General features: G+C 42.1%; 1 protein-coding gene across 3 annotated transcripts in view; it reads left to right on the top strand.

Moving 5' to 3' along the window:
* CHN2 (chimerin 2) overlaps positions 1–20,505 on the top strand; it is a 502,107-nt gene that overhangs the window by 250,019 nt on the left and 231,583 nt on the right. Inside the window, exons 4-6 of one of the 3 annotated variants that reach the window (XM_082258131.1) lie at positions 1,309–1,340; positions 7,496–7,609; positions 12,338–12,623. In XM_082258131.1, the coding sequence (XP_082114257.1) occupies positions 1,309–1,340; positions 7,496–7,609; positions 12,338–12,623 (432 nt within the window). Of the gene's footprint in view, positions 1–1,308; positions 1,345–1,377; positions 1,397–7,495; positions 7,610–12,337; positions 12,624–20,505 lie in introns of those variants that run through there. The other 2 variants (XM_082258132.1, XM_082258133.1) reach the window with 2 other exon arrangements.

The following is a 20,505-nucleotide window of genomic DNA, read 5'->3' on the forward strand; positions in this document are numbered from 1 at the left end:
TGTGAACGGAGCCTTAGGGCTTTTATTTGCATCAAGTGGATTTTATGTTCCAATAGAAGTCTATAGAAATGCAAGCACAAACAAATAACCAGGCGCTCCTGGGGTGCCTGTTGTATGAAGGATAAGAACCGGTCAGTGGGCCATCAAGGAAGCCATTATGCTGCTGGCCAGTAATGCACGGGATGGATGCCTGAGCAGGATAAAACATATGATGCAGCGCATAGGAACAACACAAATGGGATCCAAGGGAATTCAAGAGAGATGTCCAATAAACAAAGTTCAGTTTATTGATATAAAAAAAGGGGGGGGGGGGGAGGGACACCAACGTACATACCACCCTGGGTCTAGAGTCAGGCAGGGGCACCGTCAGAGTGGAAGACTGAATGGCCGATTGCCAAATGCCGCTGTGTGCTGAGTGATGGAGATCCTTGCCGGAGCCAGCCGCTGCGAGGATGAACCATCACTGCGCTGCTCTGGTGCGATGGCCGAAAAGACGTCAATCGCCTTGCAGGAACCAGGGTGGAACGCAAACTTCCCCCGTTGCCATGACTATGAGTTTTGCACGCATGCGCTTTATCAAGTCACCAGACTTGATAAAGCACATACACACGATACACATAGTCATGGCAACGGAGGAAATTTGAGTTACACCCTGGTTCCTGCAAGGCGATTGACACCTTTCCGGCTATGGGACCAGAGCAGCGCAGTGACGGTTCATCCTCGCAGCGGCTGGCTCCGGCAAGGATCTCCATCGCTCAGCACACATTGGCATCTGGCAATCGGCCATTCAGTCTTCCACTCTGATGGTGCCCCTGCCTGATTCTAGACCCAGGGTGGTGTGTACGTTGGTTTTCCCCCCCCTCCCCCCTTTTTTATATTAATAAACTGAACTTTCTTTATTGGACATCTCTCTTGTATCCCCTTGGATCCCGTTTGTGTTGTTCCTATGCGCTGCTATCATATGTTTTATAGAAATGCAAGTCCTGGTTGAAGCAGGTCAACTGCAGGTCAGTTGCAGCTGAAATGCAGCTACTAATGAATTCTAAATGATTCCAGAAGCGTTTCGAACTGTCATACTGACCCAAGTCCAAAGCCTATCCACACAGGCCCTAAACCAGCTTCCAGGACAACCTACCTCCTACTCTATTTTCATCATTTTATAGTTTTGATAGAAACTGTTGGTTGTAAGTTGCATCGATCAGTTATTTGTTCTTTTTTAGGGTTCTTTTTGTTGTTGTGATCCAAATTTGGTTGAAAGTAGTTGGTTGCCATGTAATCTTTTTTGTATTTTCTTTTTTTATAATACAGGTGGTGAACAGACCAAAGCATTATGGAAGGGAGTACGTAAGCAACCAGTATTCTTTCTCTCGTATCTGCTGTGGGTTTAGTTTTGACTGTATGAACATTTTACAATATAAGGATCATAAGGACGTGTATATAAGAGGCAACCAAATCTAGATTATTTTAAAAGCAATCAAATTTTAGTATCCATAGACTTTTAGAAATTCAGTTCATTTGATTAGGATTTTACTGAGCAACATTTTTTGAGGTCTGAGAACAATGGCAAAATAAAGATTGAGATTGCACAAACAGCACGTTGACATTTGAAACCACAATGGAAAAACATTGGGTGCCTCTGCCCTAGTCAAACCCAATACTCGTGACCAACAGCATGGTATGCCTAGCCTATTCTGGCACTTCTGTTACTGGAGTTTTTGTGTTGCCTTACATTATAAATATTTGCAAAGTAAAGTTTTGTACCTTATGTATTTCTCTAATTTGTTTTCATGTGAGGACACGCATAATAAATGTTATAATAATTACTATTACTGTTTTGTTCATGCATTTTAAAAAACTATTCTAAGTCTGATGAAGTTGATAAAAATAGGCAGTGGTTTAAAACAGATCATACTACTTTTTCATACAAATCTGCTGGAGCTCATCTATATGTGCTGTCCGAAGCTCCCTGGCAACTGGCTATTTTTGATAATAGATATGATTATCTCTGTAGGCTTATAATTTCCATAGAAACTGTACTTTTCTGAAAAGATGTTTATCATTATGATAAGATGTTTTTACAAGATAGCCATATTTTTCTTTTATACTCATAAATGTCCGTTTAAAGTTAAACCAATGAAAGTACTTTTCATCTCTGAAGCAGAACTCCAGACAAATATAAAAGACATACATTAGTGCAGTGCTGTATTAATTAATACATACTGTAAGCAGGAATTACAGTCATTGTTAAAAAAATAATTAATTAATTATTAAACAGACACTTACCAGTCCAGGAGTCCAGTGCTGTTTTCACCCGGACTGTAGCCTGTCTTCAGATCACCGGCGCCACCATCTTGACTGTGGGATGCCATTTGTGACTTCCTGCTGTTTCATACCCAGCTTCCTGCTGTGCATGCACAAGACGCACTTCACTTTCATACTTATCCCAAAGCCTCCTGGGATATGTGACGTGTCCCAGGGGCTTGTTGCCAAGGAAGGGGGATCGGAAAATGATACCTGCTCCCAAAACATAAGGAGTACCAATAATAGTAGGGGTGGGGGCATGGAGGAGGGTAAGAGGGAATTTCACTTTTAATTAAAGTTCCACTTTAAGTTTTTTTTTTTTGTCACGGATGGAAGGAAAAAAAATAGCTCGATTCCCCCATCACCACAGTCAGTGTTTATGGGGAAACCCTCCCACAGCGCCTTTGTGTTCAGCCGATGGGGAGCCTTCTCTGCCAGCTTGACACAATTATTAGCGTTTCCGCCTATAGCTGACGGCACTTATCATACAGGAAAAACCCAACAGGCTGGTTGTACACAAATCGATCAATAGATCGACTTGTGTACAACCAGTGTACCCATACATGGATCGAAATCCAGCTTGTCCCTGCTGAACCGGCTGAATTTTGATCCATGTATGGCAGGCTTAGGTACATAAATTTGACTTGGAATCAGCCTCTTACAACCCTCTGTGCAACAGATTTTAGACTGGGAGAATGAGCAGCAACAGGGAAGTAAAACAGCTTCCATAAATCTATTTAATATGTGTATGTAGCTGTTTCACTGGAGTTCATCTTTAAAGCGGAGTTCCGGCCACGAAAATGTTTTTTCAATAAAAATACCCCCCGGACAGTCAGGGCTAGTACATCTGTCCCAGGTCGCACTTACCTTTTAGAAGAAATACTTACCTTGAAAACTTCTTCTCCAGCGCTGCCATCTCAGGTGTGGGCAGCTGAAGCCAGTGCGTCCTCTTCTGCGTCCTCTTCCGTGTCCTCTTCAGTCCCACAATGCACTGCACGGCCCCGCCGTCACTTCCGGGGCAGAAGCGTCATCCCTGCACAGCTTCTGCACCGGAACTGACGAGCGGGGCCGGTGCAGGCGCATTGATTCCTGGGAGCGATGACGTTCAGCTCCCAGGAGTCAACGCAAGAAGGAAGTGACGGCACGGGCCGTGGCCGCAGAAGGAGGAAGTGGAAGAAAGGTGAGTATATTTTCTTCAATAACAAGGTAAGTAAACAAAAAAAAATCGTGACTATCCATTTCTTTTACAGGTGACACTGAGCAAGCGGATGGCCCAAAGTGCATTTTGTCTCCGGAACTCTGCTTTAAATAGAAATTTGTGTATTTTTATGTATAAATGCTTTCAGAGGTACACATCAGGCTCCTTTTTATACAAATTTGGCTGAAATGTAAAATAGGAGTAGCTGTACTTTTTTGTTTGTAGGACAATGGGGATGCCTATTAACAATGACTAGTCATTTCCCAAACTGAGTTTTGGGTGATAACATTGAAAAGTATTGCCAAACCAAAATTGGATCAGCAAATAAGAAATATTGTTCATTTTCTAGTGAAATAGTGTAAAAGTAGTAGTAGTAGCAATAATAATGTAAAAGTATCTAAACTGCTGAAACTTTATAATTTATATTGCCAGCATGGTAAATAGAAACAAGCAGAGTGGATTCCACTAGGGGGCACTATATACATATATACTTGTACAGCTAAACCATTATCCAATGGAACAAATATAAACACATGCAAGTACATTTTATTTTAGTTTTTCTTGCGTGTAGCCTACAAATGAGAAATGCCTCTGCCCATTTTCTTTGCAACACATTATACTATCTGAAAATATGTTTATTTTTTAAAGTTTAACTTGTACTGTAATCAGTAAAAGGATGTTGCGCATATATTAAAATTACAGGAAAAAAATAGCTACCTTGCCTTTTTGATTTTTTTGTATTTTATACAAATTTATACATAATCAAGATTAAAAGAAATGTGATCACATCTATAACCACTTCCCCTCCCTGTAGAGAGATTTTTTCCATTTTTCACACACTTGTTAAAATCTGTAGTTTTGACTCATTTAATTACTTAAAACCCACAGAACATTATATATTTTCTGAATTCAGCAACCTTGTAGAATAAATAGACAGTTAACATTTTTTATGTTGCAAGATATTTGTACAACTTCTTATCAAATCTATATTTCCAGAGAAAAAAACACTAAAATGGATTTTATCGTACACAAACACAATTTCACAATTTTTTGTACAAAATAAAAGATGAGGTCGCGTTGATTAGATAGACTAAATATGTCAACCCTCAGAGCTGCATGCCCCTGCAAAATGGTGAAAAATAGCAGTAGCCAAAATTGTTCAATATGCTTTTACAGCTTAGCGCGCCCTATGCACTCATTTGCATTTGTGGGTGTGCTCAGGGCAATTGGATTTTTTTTTTATGTTGAATTTATTAAATTTTTTTTTACATTTATATTATTGCTATCACAAGGGGGGGTTAACAACAAGCCCCATAGGTGATAGAATTGGACATGTAACAGGCCCTTTTTAAGGAGACATCAGGGGTCTATTAGGCCCCTAATGTCTCCCCTGCCCTCCACTGCAGCTAATAAAGTACAGTTCACCCTTGATTAGCTGCTTCTCTGGCTGGGGAATGAGAGTTGTAAAGCTGTGACAGTTATGACAGCTCTGAAACCAGAAATGCTCAGAGTTGAGCATTTTTGGCTTTATACACCACAGAGGGAATCAGGGATGTTCCCCAGTCTCCTCCCACTCGCCATCCTGAAGCCATTTGTTCTGGTTTCCGGGGTTCCAGGAAGAACAGGAGGGGCTTCTTGTTTGGGCACATACTGCCCTATACATTGGTGCACCATCAAGCCGCAGCAGCTTTTAGCCTCCCATAAAGTTTTATAGGCTGCCGCTATTGGGGGCTGGACGGTGCACCAATGCCCTCTGCCCGCACCAAAAAGCCAGACTCTCATGCACCAAGACTAAAGTGTGCATGAGGCCTTACATACAAAAAGTTTGTTTACACAGGTACCACCCATGAATAGTGTAGGAGCTGTAGTAGACTGATGAGGTTATCTCTATGCTCACTCCCTCTTTCATCATATTCTTTATCACCAAGTTTGCATGCAGCACATCTGATTGCTATAGAGGTGTAAAAGCTTTCTGATTCTAAGGCAGACCATAGATCAGTGATGGTGAACCTTGGCACCCCAGATGTTTCGGAACTTCATTTCCCATGATGCTCATGCACTCTGCAGTGTAGTTGAGCATCATGGGAAATGATTCAAATCTGTAAAGAAAAGCGCACGCAACCTCGGGCAATAACGCTTTAATAAAGGACAACAACACAGTACATTGGAATTGCACTCACACTTTTCCTTTAAGACAATCGCTTTACAGCATTCCAACAGGAATAGCTGCCGCCGCTATATCCCCGCTCTCCTTCACTTCCTGTGTTGCCTGGTCACCGGATGCCGGTTCTAGTGTGCACGGCAGCCGCGAATGAGGAGACCCCAGAGTCACCATCTGGAGGGACGGGAGGAGCGAGTAGCTCCTGTTGGAATGCTGTAAAGCGATTGTCTTAAAGGAAAAGTGTGAGTGCAATTCCAATGTACTGTGTTGTTGTCCTTTATTAAAGCGTTATTGCCCGAGGTTGCGTGCGCTTTTCTTTACAGATTTGAATTGTTTTGATCCGCCCCCCCCCCCAGTGGAGTGAGAGAGGAGCAGCAGCAACCAGGACATTTCAGCTAAAAAACATACAAACAAAGGAGGTGTACTTGTTGTATATCAGCATGTGCAGGATCTGTCCTTTTTGATGGGAAATGATGCTCAACTACACTGCAGATGTTTCACGACAAAACATCTGGAGTACCAAGGTTCACCATCACTGCTATAGATGGTGCAAATTTATTTCTTGCAACCACTAGCTGCAGGAAAGAAATTTTCACAATTCCCCCATCAATACAGACAGTGCTGACAGGGGAATCCCCTCTGCCGAGACATTGTATTCTCCTGGCAGGGTGGCGGTGAAGTCGTCCCCACCAATAGAAGACAGCCGCTAGCGATAATCGCAAGTAAATCTGGCAGGCTGTTTGTACCCATGTTGATCGATGGATGAACTTGGTACATTCAGCCTGCCAATACACGGTTCGGATCTCGGTTGGTTCTTGCTGAATTGGCCAAGATCCAAACCGTCTATGGCTGGCCTAAATCAAATTCAGAAATGAAGCTAGCTGCATTTAAAAGAAAAAAAAGACATTTAATTTAATGAACTATTCCTGAATTAAGTTAGGCTTTATGTGTATTAGTCATTCTTTGATAAAATAACCTGCAATTACAAAGGCACAAAGTTTCTTTCCCTTTGCTGTGCTGTACATCATCAGTTTTATAGTCATAAGTGTAAGCTAAAGCACATAAAGTAATGTTCATTTTAACCAAAATGACCAGGCAAAGGTAAAACAGGACTTCATATGCCTAGATTGCTACTTGTCAGAAGCAAATTGTTTCTTGATAACTGAGTTCTCCTTTATGAGACTTTTATTAGACTTGTATTGTGCCACCTCCATAGAGGTGAAAACAGGAAGAAAGCTGCAGAGGAAACATCTTACTTGCATTCATTTCACTATTTACTTCAGAGAATATAAAGGGCTGAATGATGTTTGTTCCATAAGTGCAAAACATCTCCCGGTTTTATTCTCAGTGCCGGTTTATTAAGGCATTCCGCTTCCTGGCTCATTCATGTACAAGAATTGCACTGGTCTGTGCTACAATAGGAAGGGCGTACAGCCCCTGTGAGACACCGCTAACCACTTTACCTTCCAGTGTCAGAGTACAGAAGCATAGTTGCCAGCATTTTAAAATAATATCCTGGGACAGTTTACTAATATACTGGTTATGTTGGCATGTCACGCACAGTTGCGTCTCGGAGTACCAGGTAGTAATAAATACCCACGTATACATTTTTCTGATGTGTAACTAGGGATTTTTTCACTTTATTGATGAACTCTCCCCCCTAAAAAGTATCGAGCTGTACCCCATTTTGCATCCTTTTTCATATTTTAGTGCTCTTGTTATTTATGTGTTTACCTTTTCATGTTTTATCATATTTAATCAGTTTGTCCAGTATGTCCTATACAGCTTTGGATAATGTTAAAGATGAGTTGTCATTGCATGTCTGTTTTCCACAGGTTTCACGGCATGATTTCTCGAGAAGATGCAGATGCGGTGCTGTGCTGTGGAGAAGGAGCATACCTCATTAGAGAAAGTCAGAGGCAGCCTGGCTGTTATACACTGGCCTTAAGGTAGTCACTGTGATGTGCGTGGCTAATAGTCTGACAACAGCAAGTTTGCGTTTTTCTCTTAAAGTGGTTGTAACCCTAAGAAAAATAAAAAACAAATCCTGTTCTTTTAAAGCAGGATATACAGCATGGTGCTTGTGCGGTGTCATTTGTCCCTCTCTATGCTGTAAAATACCTGGTTGATCCTGCCTGTTCCTGTGTACCCCTAGGCGTGCTCACCATGGTAATCATGGCTGCTGATCCATGATACCATGGTCAGTTTACATGCCTCCGTCAGCCCGCAGTCTCTCCCTCTCTCCCTCCCTCCCTGCCTGTCAGCTCGAAAGTATGTGTCTCAGCCATCTCCTCCCCTCCCACCGCTATAATACAAAGTCAGTGAAGCGCTGAAAACTTACAATGTGACTGTAATAAAGTATAAAGAATAGTGGAAAAGAACACACAATGATCCCAGTGAGTGATAAGCTGTGCTGGTAAGTAGACAACTTGTTGGTGACACAGTGCCACCACAGGTATCTCTAACCCTTCACCTCATAGGTCAAACCCTGAATTAACAGATGGGTCAGCCACACTTTCCCCTCCAGGTTATTCAATATAGGAATGCAGGATTCTCTCACAAACCCATCAAGATACAAGAAATCTGGATGTAAGCGAAGATGAATGGGACAAAATGTCTCTCACTGGGTACCAATCCAAGACTCCTCAACATATTAGCATATTAAAAAGTAAAACACATACAAAGTGCTCTCTGGCTCTGCTATTATACTCCTCATTTATTGAATAAAAACACACTTACAAAGCCAGCACTGTGACCCAATGCTCGGTATAGATCACATTAGGTAGTAATCAGAGTCCGCAATTGTGTGTACAGCTCACGGATGGATGACCGCTGGTGCCGTCCTATAGTCCCTCCCCTTCCTCCGTACGTGTTACGTCCTGTAGGCAGAAGAAGCTATGGCTGTAAAATCATGAATCCCAAATCCTGGAAGCCCCTTGGTTACAGAGAGATATTCTCTGCAGTATTTGTGTTTTAAAAATTATGCAGCGAAATACCTTATTTCAATGTGCTGCTGTGGGCTCATGTGACCTCCTGGCACTCTCCTCCTCTCCTTCCATCTGACATCATTGGGGGATCTCAGCCCCTCTCACTGTAGCCCTTAGATCAGGAAAGCTGAGCGCCAGGAGGTCACGTGAATGCACAGCGGCGCTCTAAAATAAGGTATTCCGCTGCATAATTAAAAAACAGATACTGCACAGTATCTTTCTGAAACAAAGGGGCTTCCAGGATTTGGGATTTATGACTTTACAACCACTTTAACCACCAAGTGATTTTGTTTCTGCAACATTTGAAGAACATTTGAAATAATCTCCCCTATTTAGTAAGGCCTTCTTCACACAAACAGCCGAGGGGTGGTGAAAACAAGCAGTTGAGCTGTGGCCGACCACCAACCTAAAGTCTGCATTACAGCCAAAGGGTGCTATTCACATGCCTCAGCCACAATGCTTTGCAATACAGCCATGACAAATTTACCTCAGCATGTCAAGTTGACAGGTGGCACCACCTGTCAAAATTGGCCATTCAAGTTAATGGGTCCGCTCCTCAGCTGGAAGTAAAACATTGCTTCACGCTTACAGTCCCACTGTAAATTGCCTTTTATCAATATATATATAAAAAAATGTCATTCGGGAGTTGGCAGGATCAACTTCTAAATGCACAGGCTAGAGTGAACCTAGCCTAATACCCCCCATCCAACCTAGTCCTCTTTTAATCGTATATTCCTGTTGTGTTATGTTCTATTTAATGTGAATTGCACTATGAATTCAGTTTAGGGCTCTTGCACATGGGAGCATGTAGGGTGTATGGCCATATATGCCTGTATATGTGTCTCCTGGGAGCCACATCTGCATTCTGTAAAACATGTCTGTGGACAGAATTACACAGTAGATGTAACTTCTGGCGCCACAAATATAGCCGTATTTTTTTCTGTGCAGCCATGCGCTCTTATGTGCAAGAGCCCTTTATGTGGACATTTTTACAGCTATTTGTGACTTTTTTGTGCTTTATTTATTTATTTATTTATTTTTTAATATGTTTTATCTTTTATTTATTTATTTTTTAGAATTCTTTTTGTATTTTGGATTTTTCTGGATGGTACAGCAGAAAGAAAGAAAGAAAGAAAGAAAGAAAGAAAGAAAGAAAGAAAGAAAGAAAGAAAGAAAGAAAGAAAGAAAAAAGAAAGAAAGATAGATAGATAGATAGATAGATAGATAGATAGATAGATAGATAGATAGATAGATAGATAGATAGATAGATAGATAGATAGATAGATAGACAGATATATAGATAGACTTTTTTACAATTAATTTACACTGTACATTTCCAAAAACACTATATTACCAAAAGTATTGGGACGCCTGCCGTTACACGCACATGAACATTAATGGCATCCCAGTCTTAGCCCGTAGGGTTCAATATCGAGTTGGCCCACCCTTTGCAGCTATAACAGCTTCAACTCTTCTGGGAAGGCTGTCCACAAGGTTTAGGAGTGTGTCTATGGAAACGTTTGACCATTCTTCCAGGAGTGCATTTGTGAGGTCAGAAACAGGTGTTGGACGTGAAGGCCTGGCTTGCAGTCTGCGCTCTAATTCATCACAAAGATGTTTTATCAGGACTCTGTGCAAGTCAGTCAAGTTCCTCCACCCTAAACTCGGCCATCCCTAAACTGTTCCCACCAAGTTGGGAGCATGAAAGTGTCCAAAATGTCTTAGTATGCTGAAGCCTGAAGGGTTCCCTTTGCTGGAACTATGGGGCCAGGCCCAATCCCTGAAAAACAACCCCACACCATAATCCCCCCTCCACCAAATGATTTGAACCAGTGCACAAAGCAAGGTCCAAAAATACATAGGTGAGCGAGATTGGGGTGGAGTAACTTGACTGGCCTGCACAGAGTCCTGACCTGAACCCGATAGAACAGCTTTGGAATGAATTAGAGTGGAGATTGTGAACCAGGCCTTACTGTCCACATCAGTGCCTGACCTCACAAATGTGCTTCTGGGAAGAATGGTCAAACATTCCCATGGACACGCTCCTAAACCTTGTGGACAGCCTTCCCAGAAGAGTTGAAGCTGTTATAGCTGCAAAGGGTGGACAACTCAATATTGAACCCTACAGACTAACACTGGGATGCCATTAAAGTTCATGTGTGTGCAAAGACAGGCATCCCAATACTTTTGGTAATATAGTGAAGATAGATACAGGTTTTTTTTTTTTTTTTACAGCGGGAATGTCAGGGAACCCTCAGCACCTCCAGTACTAAATGTATGTAATGGCAAGGGGTGGTGGGGTATGCTCTACGGTCTAATGTTACTGGGGGTATCTATTGTTACTGGAGAGTCTTATATTGATGGGGGGGGGGGGGGGGGTCCTGTGTTTCTGCAAGGGATCTAATTTTGAGGGAGTGGTCTACTGTTGCTGGCTGCTGGACGGTCTATTGATGCTGGCTGCTGGGAGATCTTTTGTTGTTGAGGTGGATCTATTGTTACTGGGGGTATTTTGTTGTGGGGGGTCTATTGTTGCTGGGGGAATCTGTTGTTACTAGAGGGATCTATTGTTGCTAGGGGATCTTTTGTTGCTAGGGGGTCTATTGTTTCTACAGAGATTTATTGTTGCTAGTGGGGTGTATTGTTGCTGGCCTCAGGGGATCTATTTTACTGCTTTTCTTGTTAACAACTTCCATACAAATTACTTAGCACCACACAATGATTCTGGTTCTGTATTCTTTAAAACCAAGGAACGATTGGAAGAGGTGGAGACGACTAGGGGTGACTTTGAAGAGGGGAGTGCCTGCCCCTCTTCTCTGGGAAAGAAGCTAGAGATAGATAGATAGATAGATAGATAGATAGATAGATAGATAGATAGATAGATAGATAGATAGATAGATAGATAGATAGATAGATAGATAGATAGATAGATAGATAGATAGATAGATAGATAGATAGATAGATAGATAGATACTGTAGATAAAGGTACAGCACATAGAAAAATACATGCTGTAGACAAAGATACAGTAGATAAATAGATACATTATACTGTAGATATATCGATGATAATAGATAGTAAATACTATAGATAAAGGTACAGTAGATAGATAGCTCAATTTCTTTGTGATATTTTACCTAAACCATCGTTTTGGATAGAATGGTGAAGAGTTAAAACCTCTGCAGGTTTCTGGTGCAGTTTGAAGAGATTTCCACTTTCTATTTGTCCTGAAGACCATTATCACCAGGACTAAATATAGGGGAAAATGTATTGGTCACCAAAACAGAAATGAAGGGGAAATCTTCCAATGGTAATACTAGTTCTGGTAGAACCTTCTGTATTAAAGAGTGGATTTCTCTCAGTTTGAAAAATATTTCCTCATTTTCTAATGGGTCTACAGAATGAAGAGTAAAGAAGAAATCTTACCAATGAAAAAAAAAAAGGTTTGGATTTGGATATAAACAGTTCAGTTAGAATATTATGGACAGACTGTAAAATTCTAAAATGCTGCAAACCAATCCTCACAATAAAACTACATTTAATGTCAATATAGTTAATGAGCAGATCAGCCCAAATCCAACCAGACCTGCAAATGTGGCCGCATTGTAACAAAGCTGCAACCATTTTTCTTACATTCCTAGGGTTGGAATTCAGGATAAAGTGTTTATTATAACATTTTTTTTTTGTCTGTGTAGGTTTGGTCACCAAACACTGAACTACAGACTTTTCTATGATGGCAAGCACTTTGTGGGAGAGAAGAGGTTTGAGTCAATACATGACTTAGTAACCGATGGCCTTATTACATTGTACATAGAAACTAAAGCTGCAGAATATATTGCAAAAATGACAACCAATCCTATTTATGAACATATTGGATACACCTCCCTGCTCAAGGAAAAAGTTACCAGAAGACTGAGTAGAACAAAGAATGAATCCAAGAGATCCCATGTGTCAAATGAAGGGCATGCCCCTGTGGAAAAGGTGGGTAGACATTTTTCTTCTGCTCAGTAATCGCACATACATAGTTCTAGCCATCCACCTTTTGCACTTTTAATGAAGATTTCTTTACACTATAAGAGTAACTTTTCAAACATTTCAAAAAATGCCTGAAAACTGGAAAAAAATTAGTATTTAAAACTAAAACATTAATCCACCTCCCCTTTTCAGTAGGTACTGGCTAGCTTTAAGCTTTCTAGCTGGGTGTAGTTGTGCTTTTCCTGGGGGGACATGGTCTTAGTTACTACTGGAATTTATATGAAATAGCTTACATTTTTATTTTATTGTAAGGTTTTGCCTCCTCTGCACAGCATAACAAAACTGTTAGGCCCCTTTCACACGGCAATCTGATCTGATCCGCCTGTCAGTTTTTCAGGCAATGTGAAGGGGGAAGGGGCAGGGAATGCCGCTCAGGTGTGCGTCCAATCTAGGTAGACGCGTTTCACGGCACGAACGGCCGCTTACTCATTACCACGGTAACGTTCGTGCCGTGAAACGCGTCTACCTTGGACATATTCTGTTCCTCACACTGTCTGTTTGTCCTGGATGATTTTGAAGAATAAAGACACCCTTTTTGATTTCATCTGTGTGCGGCTCCACATTTTCACAGTTTTTCAGGCAGACCTGATCGGATGCTCCGTGGATCCCTATGGGGCAGCAGATGTCAGCGGAGACATGTCTGCTGACACATGCTGCTCTCCGATCCTGTCCATGAAATCCAGACAGATGGAAACCCTATATTCCATTGGTCTGGAGGATCGGATCGGATGGGATCAGATGAGAATGGACAGGTGGTCCTTTCTCATCCAATCTCCCCATAGAGAGCAGCGGGGATCTGACAGCTCCATCTCTGCACACAGAGCGGAGACGGAGCTGTCATCCGCCTGCTCAGCAGGGATCGGTGGATCGATCCCCCCTAAGCAGAACGGACTTCATCGGGCGGTGCGCCCCTGTGGAAGAGGCCTTAGAAGCATGAAAAGAAGATTTAGTTCCATTGATGTAGTAAGCTATGATGAATTAAGTGCTGCAATGCACTTGTACAGTCACTAGAGATCACAGAGTGCTAGAATCAGATAGCTCCTGTGTAAGGTTAGCTGTAGTGTAGAAAGTACATCTTCAAATTGCAACTGAAGGAAGGTATCAGCTATACCTCTACATGTGCATTCTACTTTCCGTTATTGGCTTTCTTGAATTTTATGTAATGGAGAAATGGGCAAGATTTATATAAATTGTGTTTTAAAGAACAAAGATGAATTTATTTTAAGATATTCTCATAAAAGACTTCCACATACTGACACATTGTTGGACACATCGTTTGCAGTACAAGTTAGTGGCAAGCAGTGAGTCTGTAGACAACTGTCCCTTCATTTAGTGACATATCAGTGAGCTGGGTATGTCCAGAAGATATATTATCTACAGTATGTCTCTTTGTAGTACTAATAGAATGTTTAGTAAAGATTGTTTTTTGAAGTAGACCTTTGGTTAGTTCCGGGGCAGGCTAGATATCTTTTGGATAATCATAATCAGGACAGCCATCAAAAAGTTTGGGGCCCCTTACACAGCTTTAGGTCTGGGGCCCCAAAGCCTGACCACCAACATTTCCCAGGGCCCGCCCACCCACTGGCTGTCCCACCGAATCCACCCACTGGCCATCCAACCAAGTTCTTCAGTGCACCCACTTTTATTTTAACACTTTTACAATTTAACATATGAAAAGGAAAAGTGTATTCCAAGTCAGTACTTTCAAGATTAAAACAGTAAGGAATTATATTTTGGACAAAAAATATGAAGCCTACCACGACAAGGCAAAATGAAAATGAAGGAAAAGGATGATACAACCCAGGCTGCTAAGTGGCAGAGCCGCGGTCCAAATAGGACTGTCATTCACGGACCGCAATCCACAATTCAAGGCAGCCTGCAAAATTGTGTGCAAAGTAACAGTGAAGTCCAGGACAGGAGGCTCTCATGGGGTCTCTGAGGAGTGCCCCAATGTCAGCCCGCCATTGAGCCTGGGCCCCTCAGGATGCTCAGGCCCCATACATGTGTATGGGCTGTCCCTCCCTGATGGCGGCCCTGATCATCATTGTAAAGGCCTCCTGCTATAAGTGGACAGTTGTAGAAGAAAGAATAGAGAGGTTTTAAAGAGAGACAGATATCAAGAGGAATTAGAGGTGGAATAGGTGAATGATAGTAACGAAGAAGGAGAGAAAGGCATGTGTGTGTGTGTGTGTGGGGGGGGGGGGGGTTGAGTGGTGATTCAGGGTTTGTAGGTTTGGGGAGACGTGCAGTATGTATTATTCTAGTATAATGAGAGATTTTGATTTAAATTGTGGGGTACCCAAGAAAATGATTCATGTGGTTAAGAATAACAAAAAGTACAGACCCCCTCAGTAAGCCCCCTCCTAGTACAGACCCCTCAGTAAGCCCTCCCACCTAGTACTGACCCCTCAGTAAGCCCCCTCCCAGTACAGATCCCTCAGTAAGCCCCCTTCCAGTACAGACCCCTCAGTAAGCCCTCCCACCTGGTACAGACCCCTCAGTAAGCCCCCTCCCAGTACGAACCCCTCAGTAAGCCCCCTCCCAGTACAGACCCCTCAGTAAGCCCTCCCACCTAGTACAGACCCCTCAGTAAGCCCCCTCCCAGTACAGACCCCTCAGTAAGCCCTCCCACCTAGTACAGACCCCTCAGTAGGCCCCCTTCCAGTACAGACCCCTCAGTAAGCCCCCTCCCAGTACAGACCCCTCAGTAAGCCCTCCCACCTAGTACAGACCCCTCAGTAAGCCCCCTCCCAGTACAGACCCCTCAGTAAGCCCCCTTCCAGTACAGCCCCCTCAGTAAGCCCTCCCACCTGGTACAGACCCCTCAGTAAGCCCCCTCCCAGTACAGACCCCTCAGTAAGCCTTCCCACCTAGTACAGACCTCTCAGTAGGCCCCCTCCCAGTACAGACCCCTCAGTATAACAGTATAGGTGGCGTGTCTGTCATGGTGCTAAACTATCGCTTCCAAGCCCTATAAGATTTAGACACAGGTATGCAGGGAATGCTTACTTTTAACAGTTTTTGATTTCCAGTGATTACACAAGTGCGCTATAGCATACACATTTATTTTTGCCCCTGAGAGTGAAGACATTGAACTAAACATTTAACTGAAGAAGATCCCTTCCTTAAGATGCAGACCAGCTGAGTATAAGCAGGGTAATACTTACATTGGCCTGGAACTCTGGTGTCAGCTGCCAAAACACAGGGAAAGGAAACGCAAAGACAATAGGTAAAATATGCAACAGTTCTGCATACACTGAAATGGCTGATATCCTTTTAAACAAATTTATCTTAACCACATGTCCTCCAGAAGATTTACCCCCCTTCATGACCAGGCCACGTTTTGCGATACGGCACTGCGTTACTTTAACTGACAATTGCGCGGTTATGCAACAATGTACCCAAATAACATTTATGTAATTTTTTCCCACAAATAGAGCTTTCTTTTGGTGGTATTTGATCACCTCTGTGTTTTTTTTTTTCGGGCTATAAACAAAAAAACCCAACAACTAAAACAGAAATATATACAGTGCCTTGCGAAAGTATTCGGCCCCCTTGAACTTTTCAAACTTTTGCCACATTTCAGGCTTCAAACATAAAGATATAAAACTGTAATTTTTTGTGAAGAATCAACAACAAGTGGGACACAATCATGAAGTGGAACGAAATTTATTGGATATTTCAAACTTTGTTAACAAATAAAAATCTGAAAAATTGGGCGTGCAAAATTATTTAGCCCCTTTACTTTCAGTGCAGCAAACTTTCCAGAAGTTCAGTGAGGATCCAATGTTGACCTAAATGACTAATGATGATAAATAGAATCCACCTGTGTGTAATCAAGTCTCCGTATAAATGCACCTGCACTGCGATAGTCTCAGAGGTCCGTTTAAAGCGCAGAGAGCATCACGAAGAACAAGGAACACACCAGGCAGGTCCGAGATACTGCTGTGGAGAAGTTTAAAGCTGGATTTGGATACAAAAAGATTTCCCAAGCTTTAAACATCCCAAGGAGCACTGTGCAAGCGATAATATTGAAATGGAAGAAGTATCAGACCACTGCAAATCTACGAAGACCTGCCGTCCCTCTAAACCAGGCATGTCCAACCTGCGGCCCGAGGGCCACATGTGGCCCGGAAACCCCAGGCAATGCGGCCCACTGCCCCCTTCTAATTAACGGTAGGCAGAAACTGCCTCGGAGGGGAGGAGGGTGGGGGGGGGGGGTAGGCGAGCATGTGCAGTGTTTCTGACTCCTACCACCATGACCACTTCAAATCACTGAAGTGGTCATGGTGGTTAGAGTGTTCCTTTAATATCTCTCAGAAGAAGTAAACCTCTGTATACTGATTCAATTTCATATGATCATCCTCTAGTTGTGTTAAATTAGTGCAGGGTGTGCGGCGGCGCAAGAATGGCATGGCGGCATTTTATTACTTATAAACCTTAACTATAGTATACATTTTATATGCGGCCCGAGAAAATTTCTCTACACTCAATGTGGCCCAGAGAAGCCAAAAGGTTGGACACCCATGCTCTAAACTTTCAGCTCATACAAGGAGAAGACTGATCAGAGATGCAGCCAAGAGGCCCATGATCACTCTGGATGAACTGCAGAGATCTACAGCTGAGGTGGGAGACTCTGTCTATAGGACAACAATCAGTCGTATACTGCACAAATCTGGCCTTTATGGAAGAGTGGCAAGAAGAAAGCCATTTCTTAAAGATATCCATAAAAAGTGTTGTTTAAAGTTTGCCACAAGCCACCTGGGAGACACACCAAACATGTGGAAGAAGGTGCTCTGGTCAGATGAAACCAAAATCGAACTTTTTGGCAACAATGCAAAACATTATGTATGGCGTAAAAGCAACACAGCTCATCACCCTGAACACACCATCCCCACTGTCAAACATGGTGGTGGCAGCATTATGGTTTGGGCCTGCTTTACTTCAGCAGGGACAGGGAAGATGGTTAAAATTGATGGGAAGATGGATGGAGCCAAATACAGGACCATTCTGGAAGAAAACCTGATGGAGTCTGCAAAAGACCTGAGACTGGGACGGAGATTTGTCTTCCAACAAGACAATGATCCAAAACATAAAGCAAAATCTACAATGGAATGGTTCACAAATAAACATATCCAGGTGTTAGAATGGCCAAGTCAAAGTCCAGACCTGAATCCAATCGAGAATCTGTGGAAAGAACTGAAAACTGCTGTTCACAAACGCTCTCCATCCAACCTCACTGAGCTCGAGCTGTTTTGCAAGGAGGAATGGGCAAAAATTTCAGTCTCTCGATGTGCAAAACTGATAGACATACCCCAAGCGATTTACAGCTGTAATCGCAGCAAAAGGTGGCGCTACAAAGTATTAACTTAAGGAGGCTGAATAATTTTGCATGCCCAATTTTTCAGTTTTTTATTTGTTAAAAAAGTTTGAAATATCCAATAAATTTCGTTCCACTTCATGATTGTGTCCCACTTGTTGTTGATTCTTCATAAAAAATTACCGTTTTATATCTTTATGTTTGAAGCCTGAAATGTGGCAAAAGGTCGAAAAGTTCAAGGGGGCCGAATACTTTCGCAAGGCACTATATATATATATATATATATATATATATATATATATACATACATATATATATATATATTACTTTCTACTATAAAACATATCCAGTAAAAACATTTAAAATATCAAATTTCTTCATAAATTTGGGCCAATATGTATTCTGCTACATATTTTTGGTAAAAAAAATTCCCAATAAATCTGTTTGAATTCGCAACGCTCAGACATCGCATGTGGTTTGCAAAGCAGTGCGCTGCGAATCACATGCAATGTCTGTCATCGCATATGTGTGAACTGCCACTAAAACTGCTATGAGGTGGTCAGCAAGTGAGTAAGTGTTGGTATGATATCATAATATCCTTTGTTTGAATATTTTGGGATATAACTTGCCATGAGCAAGCACCACTTTAGAAAAAAGGAAGAAACAAAATGATCCAATGAGTGTCAGCACACATGGCGGTTATACAGCAGTTTATGTCCTGGCATCAGGGTAAGATGTGCAATGCGACTGTCTCTTACAATTTTCATTTAGCACACTAGTATGAGTTCAGACAAACCCTTCCATATAAAGCTAGTCACCTTTTCTGGAGAATGCTTGTAGTGTTAATGTGATTTAGTTAAACATGACTGAGGGAAATACCACAGTTCACAGATTGCACAGGCAATATGAGTTCATACTTTTCTGACCTTCAATGGCATAGAAATTAGCAGGCACCTCAGTCACTGCGGAGGTTCTCTTCCCTGTGGGAAGGTAATGTCAGTTTTTATGGAGGGAATAAGAAGTAACGGCTCATGAAATGGAACTGTAATGACTGTTTTGCCTGGAATATCAGCCATTGATAGGAAGTGTCTGTTGTTGTAAGTAATGCATTCGATGTACTCATTAAATGTCAGGCTCAAGTTAGTCATTTAATTAGAAGGGTTAACCAGGGAATACAGCAGTGCTTCTCAGAGAGTGCGAGGTGTAATGACAATGGGACACAGCTCTCATTGTAGCTGACAAACAGCAGTTCACAGGATTTACAGTGACACTAAACAATATCCATAGTCTATAAAAATAATCCACACACATCCACTACTTAAAGTGGTTGTAATCCCACCTTTATAACTTTTACCTATAGGTAAACCTTTAACAAGGCTTACCTATAGGTACTGTACATATCTCCTAAACTTGCACCGTTTAGGAGATATTTACAATTCATGCAGCCGATGGCGTCATCAGCGCATGCGCTCTGAAGAAATGGCTGCCCGTGCCGTTTCTTCAGAGCCCTGTGCCTTGACCGGCGGCTCCCACACTCATCTGCGGGAGTGACGTCACGTGGCTCCGGCCAGTAATACAGCCGGAGTCCGCAAACCCGAAAGGAGGACGGGCGCAGATGGATGCGGGGACAACGCGGGCTTAGTTTGCAGGTAAGTGTCACATAATGTGCTAGTATGCGATGCATACTAGCACATTATGCATTTACTTTGCAGGGAAGAAAGAAACAAAAAAAAAAAGGGAACAGTTTACTTCCTCTTTAAAGCGGACCTTGAGTAATTTTTTCATCTTTCCATCTATTAAATCCTCTGTCCTTGTTGTTTTAACTTTGGATAGTAATTTTTTTTTCTACCAGGAAATACCTTATACAGCCCACTTCCTCCTTCTTGCCTAGTAATTTGCCTAGGCTAATGACACCATGCACAGATCTCTCTCTCACTCCCGTGAGAGTTTGCCAGCAAGGGAGGAGGGGTAAGTCATAGGAGAGCCAAGGGGAGCTGCAGAGCTAGAGGGGGCTGGATAAGGGAGGAGATAACAGGACACTGCAGAGATCCATATGTATTCATTAAAAGAGGAGAAATGTGCTGGCAAGCAGTGGTGTGAGTGTGCATGTCTGTCTGTATATATGTGTCTGTATATGTTTGTGTGTATATGTGTATGTGTGTCTGTGTGCCTCTGTGTGTCTGTGTAAATCCAGGAAGTTAACAGGCAGCAGCTTCAGCTGCCCACAGTTAAAATGGCTGCAGCCAGACTTAGTGGAAGGAGATTTCTGCAGCATATTTGGCAAGTACAGAATCACAGTAGATATAAAATATTATGCAAAGTGGTTGGAGGGAAGCTTCAGATTGGCAAATATCTTTTTATTACAAATGATGTGAGTAGACTGCAGTTCCTCTTTAAAGTGATTGTAAACTATCACCTTGTAAAACAACCTATTCACTTTAAATCAGAAATGAAATGCAACATTTTTTTGGATAGAAATAAAAAAACATTATAAATACCCTTTTCTCC

Source organism: Pelophylax lessonae (assembly GCF_965119305.1).
Source record: "Pelophylax lessonae genome assembly, chromosome: 5".
Lineage (NCBI taxonomy): Eukaryota > Metazoa > Chordata > Amphibia > Anura > Ranidae > Pelophylax > Pelophylax lessonae.